The sequence below is a fragment of the Eurypyga helias genome, unplaced genomic scaffold, assembly GCF_000690775.1.
Source record: "Eurypyga helias isolate BGI_N326 unplaced genomic scaffold, ASM69077v1 scaffold12395, whole genome shotgun sequence".
Taxonomy (NCBI): domain Eukaryota; kingdom Metazoa; phylum Chordata; class Aves; order Eurypygiformes; family Eurypygidae; genus Eurypyga; species Eurypyga helias.
The window spans coordinates 9493-19013 of NW_010253452.1; the positions used below are offsets into that span (position 1 = coordinate 9493).

At 51.7% G+C, this 9521-nt stretch overlaps 1 protein-coding gene across 1 annotated transcript in view; it reads left to right on the forward strand.

Annotated features, from left to right (window-relative positions):
- Positions 1-590: 590 nt before the first annotated feature.
- The window catches only part of CD81 (CD81 molecule), a gene marked incomplete at its 5' end in the record, with an annotated part of 20034 nt that continues 11103 nt past the window's right edge, over positions 591-9521 (forward strand). The window contains one exon of the mRNA XM_010152685.1: positions 591-705. Coding sequence (XP_010150987.1) covers positions 591-705 — 115 coding nt within the window. The remainder of the gene's footprint in view (positions 706-9521) is intronic.

A 9521-nucleotide genomic window follows, 5' to 3' on the forward strand; every position in this document is an offset into this window, starting at 1 on the left:
GCTGGAATGTTGTCCCCGGATGGGAAGTAATGTGCATGTGAGCCTGGAGGCAGAGGGAAAAGCTGACGGTCCTCCCACTTTCTGACCAACAGTCTCCCCATCCTTCCTAGCCAGTTCTCAGCAGCTCAGAGAAAACCATGTTTGTACATTACAGAGAAATGAAATGGGGTGATAACACTGGGAAAAGGGAGTAATTGGAGCTGATCCTAACTTGTGTTGTAGAGCTCTCCTAAAAGCCTCAGGCCCACATCTTGTGCTTCTTGGATAAGGCTGAGCCTTCCATTTTGGCAGAGTAATAAAATAGCTCTTAGGAAAGAAATCACCTGCAGGAACTGGGAAGGGCTTTGCACATCCCCAAAAGGATGAGGCGCCTTCTCATAAAGCAGGGAAGATTGTGTGGCATGGGGCACAAAGCCTGTTGCAGGGGTGGGATGATGGTTGGGAAGGATGTCCTTGTATGTGAAAGGAGTAAATAAGAATTGTGAGAAAGATGAAAAACAAGCCTTCCGCTCCCACCGGAAAACTGCCGCTCCGGGTCCGTCACGGCTGGAGCAGTAGGTAATGCCTGCTTCCCTCTGCTTTCTCCCCAGCTGGCTGGAGGCATTATCCTGGGAGTGGCCCTGTGGCTCCGGCATGACTCTCAGACGACGAATATCCTCTACCTGCAGCTCGGGGACAAGCAGGCCCCCAACACCTTCTACGTCGGTAAGTAGGTCTGGGGGATGCTGGTGTTGCTGCCTGGGCGCTGTGCCTCAGGGTGGACTGTAAAGTGCCCGATAGCAGGATGGAAAACTCTGGGTGAGCAGCAAGTAGATTGGGCTAAAAACACCCCCCCCTCCCCCTGCGCTCCCCAAAATATCCCCTGCCGTGCCAATCAAAGCCTTCATTAAAAGTCTGCTGTGGCCCAAGCCCAGGATCCAAAGCCACGACAGCTCAAAGCACAAGAAGATGTGTTGTGCGGGTTTTCTCCAGTGCTGTTCTCCGCTGCGGTCTCTCCCGGAGCATGTTTGGGAAGAGGGGGCACTTCTTGGAAGCCTGTCTCGTTTCCTATCCAAAGGGATGTAAAAGTAGCCGGCGGAGCGGCTGGCAGTGGAAGGCGAAGCTCGGCGAGCTTGTGACTCATGTTCTCCAGGAGGGGCAGGTGGAGCTGCTGTGTGTGATGGTTAAGCTTAGCATGATTTTTATTAGTTTGACAGCGTGCTGGCTTGCTGGAAGATGAAAACCCCTAGTTTTGCCCTATTCTCTGATGATCCCTCGCAGACAAGGGGGAGCCGCTTGTGAGAGAGGCTGGCTGCCAGGCAGGGGGTGGCTTGGAGTGCAGGCTGCTGGGGCGAGGACCCGTTGGATCTGATGTCCTGTTCTCAGCTGAAATTGCTTCCTGGAAAGGCTTTTTTCCTTGGGGTTTCCCTGCTTGCCCATGGAACAGCACGCCTGAGCCCTCTGCCTGCCTGTGCCTGGTTACAGCAGAAGCTCGCGCTGTCAGTAGTGAGGGGTTGCTCTCTCCCCTCTCCTGTCTCACACCCAGAGCTGTATTTACAGTGTTTCCCCATTGCAAATTTCAATTTTAAAAAGAGAAAAAGGGAATTCTTAAGAAGTTAAACTCTCTCCAGGAACCAGCCCAAACATCTCCTTCCTTCCAGGGACCAGCGAATGCTGTCTCCCTAGTTAACACATTTTATCTAAAACCTGGGGGATGTGGAGCGCAGTGGGAGTCCTCCCCTCCCACCTCCTGGGCATCTTTTGCTCTTCCCCCCCTTTTTGTTTCATCTTGGTCCTTGGCCTTTACTATTTAGACCGCGATAGGGAAGAGACCGCGGGTCCCTCCACACGCTGGCTTTCTGACGCCCGTGAACGGCCGGTGATTTGAGCCCAGCTGTCTTTTTAAAGTTATATTCAGCAACATCTCGGCCTGAATTCCTTCTGGCAGCTGTAATTTCCATGCAGTAATAACAGCAGAGCATTTCTTTCAGCTGCTGCCTCTCCCAGCCAGCCCTCTGCAGTCTCAAGGCTGGGCTTTCTTTTTGCCTTGCCTTTTCTTCCCCCTTCTCCCTCCCCTCCCCCCCAGCTGATACTCCCTCCTTTTTCTCCACTGGCATCCAACATACGCACACGATGTTCCCACTCCCAAAAGTAGGAACCTCTCTGGGGTTGGCTTCCAGAGCTGTTGTTTTTGTTTGGTTTGTATTTTTTTTTTTTCCCCCTTTTTGCAAACCACTTTTTGGTGTCTGGCACAGGGCACTGGTCCCTGGATCTGTCAGGAGACTTTTGAAGGCCAGCCAGGCTTTGCCACAGTGCTGTAGGACAGGGGGAAGCAATAAAAGCTGTTGGAAGAGGAAAACTTGCACCGTTGGGTTTGTACTTAGTGAGGAAGGGGAGTGGGAAAGCAGCGCTTTGGTGTCTCCTGGTTTCTCTGCGTCCTTTCCCCTGCCCTGAAGTTGGAGCTATTTTGTTAAAGGCTGTTTTCCCAGGGTGTCTGTGTGTTATGGGAAAGGAGAAATAATTAACACAGCTGGCTGCTGTGTGGGATTTGTTGCCATTGGGGAAGTGGGAGAAGGAGGATGTGGGGAGCAGGGCTGCTACGGGGGTACCAGGAGTGCTGCTTATCTGCATCCAGCCTGCTCTCAGCTTCCCCTGCAGCCAGAATGGATGGCTGCAGGCAGCCGCCTCTGCACACCCCGTGACGGTTTCCCTCTGACCTGCCCCACCAGTGAGGAGGGAGATCCTGGGGTTGGGGTTTCCCACAAGCCATACCACCCTCAGGACTTTGGCACCGCATCCAACGAGTTGTCTTGTGGGCTGGTGAGGTGGTATTAAACGAGCTCTTGTTCATGGGCTTTTCCCCAGCACGGCTCGCAAACCATCTGATCCCCTAACCGCTTGTTGCAGTCTTGGCTTTTGGCACTTCCATTTTGGCTGCGGACCCAGTGCTTCAGCACGTGGCAAGTTAACTGCTTCAGTGCTGTAAAGACCAGGTGGTACCAGGGATGGGGATAGCTGGAGCACTGTGGTTTCATCCTTTTGTGACCATAAAGGAAAATACCTGCTTCTCATCAGAGCTAGGCTTATGGTGTAATATGCATTTATTGGCTTTATTTGGAGCCGAAAGACTAAAATCCTTCTTGCCTCTTGCCCTTGCATAGCACTGCATCTGAAGTACTCTGGAGGCCGGGCAAGGTGTTGATAGCAGGTCAGAAAACATCCTTCAGGATAGCTGGAGGCACTGGTAAATTGGGTGCTAACAACTGGCTTACCCCTTCTTAGATTTATTGACTTTACACATAAAGTACCATTTCAAAACTGATTCAAAGTTAGAGAGTCTGCGGGAAAAGGCTGAGCTGGTCAGTCTCTGGGGATTACCAGTACAAACTGGAGCAGTCTGAGCTCTCCACAGTTAGTTGGTGCTGCGGTGTCACTGCTTTTAAGAGCCCCTGGGGATCTTGAAGAGGCAAGGGACACCTTTTCCCTATCTTGATGGGATGATAGTGAAGACTTGGCAGGGGAAAGCCAGGTTCTCCATCCTTCAACAATTTGGTTATGTGATGCCCAGAGGTAGGCACTTCGCTGCCAGCAAAATGCTTTCAGCAGGTTGGGGGCAAAAGCATCACCTCATTTGCCTCAAATCCTCACCCCTGGATTTCACATTTTCACCCCTTGCTGGGCCGTCTGTGTGCTGGGAGCTCATCCCTGCTGCCCCCCTTCCTGTGCTTTCCCTGACGCTGCCCGGCCAGGAGCGGGCCGTGGCAGGCCGGCTGGGCTGGGCTTCCCCCCCCCACCCGCCGGATGGTCTCGGCTTCCCTCTCGCCTGCCAGGTCCAAAATAGGAAATGTGTCTCCAGCTGCTCGCAGGAGTGACAGGGCGACACGACCCGTGGCTCTGATGAGCTCAGCTCTGGGAGCGGGGCCAGCGGTGAGGAAGAAGAGTGCAAAGGCATCCAGGGCTGGGGTGTGGTTTTCCATGTACCTTTGGGGGTGAGGAGGGGGTTGGGTTTGCATCTGTTTAGTTTTTTCGTGTTCTATCAGTGTGCTGGGAAGAGTCTCCTCCAGTGTAAGGTTTTGGGCGGGTGGGCAGTGCTGGGTTAAGTGGCCACCCGCTCCCTTTCCCAGCCGACCTGCTGGGTATCGCTGCCCTGGGACAAAGGCAACAGCTTGGATGTCTATTTTTTTAGTTTTCGATGGTTTTTTTCCTTAGCAACCAGGCTGATGGTTGTGGACCCAGCTCCCAGGCAGGTCAGGCAGCGAAGCCTGTGGGAGACAAGGCGGGACAGCTGGGGCAGGAATGGCTTGGGGCTGATTTTAGGGCAGTGGGATGCCTGCGAAGCAGTGCACTGCAGGAGCGCTGGAGGGGGCACTGGCTGTCGGAACACAGGCCTCTAAGGAGGCTCTCCTCAGCATCCTGCTCTGTACAAACACAACCCAGAATAATGATTTCTGCTCTGGAAATGAGTTCAAGCTGCTTTTCATGCAGACTGGGCTGGAAGAAATGGGCCAGAAAGCACAGGGGTGCTTTGAAGTCTTTCTCACAAATGAGTGCATATCTGAGCTGAACTGCCATTGCATCTGCACGCTTGTCCTGGAAGTCAGCACAGCATCAGTCACTGGCAAGCTTGCGTGGGTGGGCTCTGGATTTTTGGAAGTACTGTCATGAGGCTTTGCTGGCCTTGGGGGGCTGGTCTGACCGTCGCAGAGAAGAGGGACTGCCGAGCAGCAGTCCGTACATGGGTAGGGATCAGGATGCCTGCCTGAGCTTCCCCAGGGCTTGCCCGCTGTCCTTACAGCATGTGAGGATGCTTCGTCTGCCCTTGCTGTGGGTCTCAGGTGTGGCCAGCAGCGCAGAGCATCCCTGCACATCATCCAAACACATTTTTGTTGGTGAAGTAGGTATGGAGGAGCTGTCACTTCTATCCAGAACAGCAGCTTTTTTCCTTAATTAGCCTTTTCAGAACGACTTTGGACAAAAAGCAGTGATATTCAGGGTTTCGGAGAGCTTTTTGTTGCAGAGGGGGTTGTGCTGAGCTCTGGTGTCTGGCAAAGGAAGCCAGAAGTGCTACAGGGACTGTGGTCCTGCCATGAGCAATGGCGAGTTCTTAGTTTCTCAAGCTCCCATCCTTGTCCCCATCACTCCAGAAATATTAGGGGTGCCAACTTCTGTCTGTCATGGGGTTAGACTCAACAGCAAATCTTTTGCTAAACTTGTGCAAGGGCTTGAGGAGAGCCTGAGTCCTGGTCTCTAGGTCCTGTAATAAACATGAGCAAAAACACTGCTTTCAGTTTTGGCATGAGGTGCTGCAGCAATCCCTGCAGATGCACACAGACGGTTCGGCGCTGGGTTCTTCCCTCATGCATTCATGCTCTACTTCGTGGCTCTGTGTGTCGGTGGTTTATCGGGAGAGACGTGAGCTGTGGCCAGGCTTGCATGGTTGAGAGTGAAAACCAAGGTTTGCATTGGGCCTTGAACCACAGTGAGCACAATGGGTTATTTAAAAAATAATATATGTGGGGATTTTTTTAAAAATAGAAGTACATGCGCTTTTCTCTCTTGGACATAAACTTATTTACAGTTAAGGATAATTTAATTCTTTAGTACCTTGAAGAAAAATGGCTGAGATTTACTGGTTCTAGATTTTCCTCTAATCACTATCAGATCAACTCCTTCAGTTATAGTGGAATTCTTTTTTAAATAGTAGTTTTGAGGCAAAACACTTTGTCAGTACTTCCCTCTAAGTATCCGGCTTATACCATATAGCTGACAAATGCAAACAATCCTTTTTGTGTTCTTATACGCTTCAATTTCTATTAAAAAAAAAACTTATATTTAATTGTAATTCAGTCTGCCTTCATCATGACCAACGCCTGTGATTTATTTACTCTGTAAACTAAAGCTGGTTATGACTTAAGGCCTTAAATTGATGCCATCGGGTTATTTTTGGGTTCAGATCTATCTGACTACAAATAATGTAGTTCTCCTCCTCCTTTGTCCCCTCCTGTTGGTTCTGCCACTGGGGACCTGTGCCAAAGGTGGCCTCTTGCTTTTCCTTTGAAAACTTGCCATGTGTTTAAGCACGCAAAGTCCACAAGAAATCCTCCAGCTAGATTTGGGCTCTGTCAGTGGGTGAGACCCCAGGGCATGCAGAGATGTTCGGGAGGGTTTTAGGCTGGGGCAGCAGAGGATGGGCTGGCACATTCCGGCCTGAGTCTCCTGTGCTGCATCACCATTGTCCATCCCAATGCTGGAGATGGGCAGTAGACCCCCGCCCAGCTCTCATGGTAACTCCAGTCTCCTTCCAGCTTTTCCTGGGCAGGCAGAAGAGATCTGAGTGTGGCATCTCTGTGGAGTCTGTTTGGTATGGGTGTATGCACATGAGGACCTTGTTCTGGGTTTTCTCCACCTCTTTTCTGACAGAGGTGTGTCTTTTGCTTCTTGCCTTGTTCTTGCAGTCAAGGGCAGCACGTACAGCTTTTCGTCCCCCTGTGTGAGCTGCATGGCCCAAGGATTGCTCCCCATGCTTTGCGACACTTGCTCCATCTGGAAGTCATTATCAGCCACAGCACAGCAATGTTTTTCTTGGGAAGGGGAATGGAGGGGCTTCCCAGTTGTCATCTTCTAACAAACCTTCTTGTCCCACTTCCAAGAAAGTGGTTGGCTTTGCTGGGCCAATTCCACTGGGCAATTGGACAAAAATGTCCAGGATACCCTCCCTCCAGGTGGCTGGTGCAGCCACCCCTTCCCCACTCCCACCCCATCCTGGAGAGACTTTCCATTCCTTGCCTGTATTTTGCCCCCCGAGCCATAAGGAAGCATATCCTGGTCAACCATTTGGTTATGGAGAGGGTGTTCCTCCAGGACTGGTGCTGTGGGATTGGAAGGAGACCACCCCTTCCCTGCAGCAGGGGTGGTAGAGAGCCCTGCCATGTTCAGCATCTCTTGGCCAGGAGCCTTGGCAGGGTGGGCACTGCAGCCTGCCCTTGCTCTCTCTGAGGCTTGCAAAACTCTTGGATATGCAAAATCTCCCCCTGGGGGCCTGTCTGTCGGGAGAGTAAACATGAAAAAATCTCTTCACTCTGCTCTCAGCCCCTTTTCAAAGCACATCCTGTGAGGAGGGCAGGCACAGCGTGGAGAACCACCCAGGTTTCCTGGGAAGCATGTTGTAGTGCTGGGGGGGCGTCTGTCGTCTTTTTCTTTTTTGTCTTTGGGAAACAATGTCATGGTGACCTGGAGGAAGAGACTGGCTCCCATTAGCTTAACGAGTTAAAGCTGCCGGGAGAGGAGCAAAATGGGGGGAGAGGTAGGGCCCTGCCTGGGAATGCCCATTCCTGGAGCTGCACAATGTCTCCGATGGGGATGGTGGGGCACGGGAGGAGGGCTAGCCAGGGCTGGCCCGCTCCCTGCTTGTTTTAGAGGGATTTTGCTGTGTTTGTTCCTCCTTTTATTTGTTTTTCATTATTTGCCTTTTTTTTTTTGTCTGTTTTTTCTACTTTTTTTTTTTTACTTCTCAGCAGGGACAGGACATGAGTTTTACAACCCTGCAGGCCCCAGCTATGCTGCTCTGTAATGCCAGAGCAAGTACTGACATTGAACACTGCCTTTTTCTCTCCCTTCCCTTCTCCCGGAACTGAGCATCCCACTTCCTACCTGGCCTGGAGGCAAAGGGCCCTCCCTGGAGATATCATCTTCTTGAGCTGGGAGCTAAGCTGGCCTCTTGTCTGTCTTTTTTAAATTTCTTTCCTACCTGGCACCATCCAGAGGGAAGTGCTCAGTGACTGTTGGTCTCCTGGGTCTGATGTTTGGGGGCTTTCCGTGTGTCTAACGCTTTAGGAGGTCCCCACAGCCCAAAGCAGCACGCGCCCTGGTTGTATCAGGGAAGAGAGGATGATGTTTGGTCCATTGCTGCTGCTTTTTTGGATGTGTTACATCCTGATACTCTTGAATGAAGAGATCCTACTGCAGTTGCTGTGCTCCTGCCTTGAATGCAGACAGGATCCTCAATCTCTCTGTAACAAGGAGGTGAAACTAAGGCTGTTGGGCCTCTTCCTTAAAGCATTCCGTTGTAAGGTGCCATCTCAAAAGGCAGATAGAGGACTCTAGGCAATACTCACAGTACTCATCCCTGCGAGTCCTCCTTTGACTCTCCCAGCTCCAAGATACAGGTCCTGGGGTGCATGGCTTGCTTTCATGGATGGCTGGATACATGTGGCAGCTTCAGCAGTCGTGCTTACTGCTGCCTTATCCCAAAACTGGGCTGTAGGGTTAGAAATCACACTGTAATGTACTTGAGGATGTGGAGGCATGTTGGTACCGTGAACACCTAGAAATTATTTGCTCACTGTGCAGCTCTGGTTGTTCCCAGGGTTATTGCCTGCTGCCGTTGGATGGAGCAGTATCACTGTAGACACCACAGTTTGCATTTTATGCCTCTCTGATTCTATTTTCTGTTTATGGCAAACAGCGTTTCTTGTTTTAAAACCCCTGAGAAAGCTGCAATGCAAATGAGCTGGGAAATGGCATGTGAAAGGCAGATGGAGCCTTGCTCATGCAGAATTGTGCCAGTTTGGGTGGAGCCCTGAAGGCAGGGATGCTGCTGTAGAGGAGAGTTTCCCACCCAGGACAGACTAGCAGGAGTTAATTTCATCTCTGATGCTTAAATAGTGGGGAGACTTGGGCTGCGGGAAGTCTCCTCTGGCTTAAGGCAGATAATGTGCCATTCAGGATGGGGATGACAGGTGCCTTGCTCACAGACGCAGAGCCCATAAACCATGCTGGCCATCATCCTCGGTGTCTGCCAGGAATGAAAGCTAAGATGTGTCAGGCTGCTTTCTGGGAAAAGGGCTTGGTCGTTCCCGTCTCGGTTGTGATTGCCATGAAATAGCCCCCCAGCTGCCTGGCATCCAGTCTGGAGGCAGAGATCCTCTCACCAGCCCCATCCCTTGAGGGGAAGGATGGGTGTGGGAAAACAAGTACTATCCGAAGCTGTGGTTGGGTGCTCTGATTGCCTTCGTTTGCTTTTGCAGCCTTCACCATGGCATTTCCGTGGAGAAACACAGCTAGCAATCCTTGTACAAGATGCTGTTGTTGCATTAAATATTTTGTGCTTGTTTTTAACTAAACTCTGGAGCAGAGACCCGCTCTGTTGCCTCCCAGGAGGCTGTAGGGCTCTGGCCCTCCCTAACAAAAGGTAACTCCATAACAGCCACTTGTTTGTGCCTGGGAACGAAGCCGGCTGTTATCCCAAAAGCCTTCCAGGAGGGTTTGTGGTTTTCAGCATTCAGGCCAGTCATCACTGCCCTCTCCCCTGCCTGGCTGAGCAAAACGCCCCCCCCCCGCCGATTGCATCCGCTGAGCTCCGGTCAGAAAACCGCACGTGGCGCACGCTGTCTTCCCTTCCTTCCTTTACTTCTTGCTCTTGGCTTGCTTGGCAGCGGCACTGGCTCTGGCAATGCGTTGGCGAAGTGTGAGCAGGGAGAGAAGCAGGAACCCGGGACCTCACTTGTCTGCCCAAGGTCTGCACAGCCTGTCTGGGGTGGGAG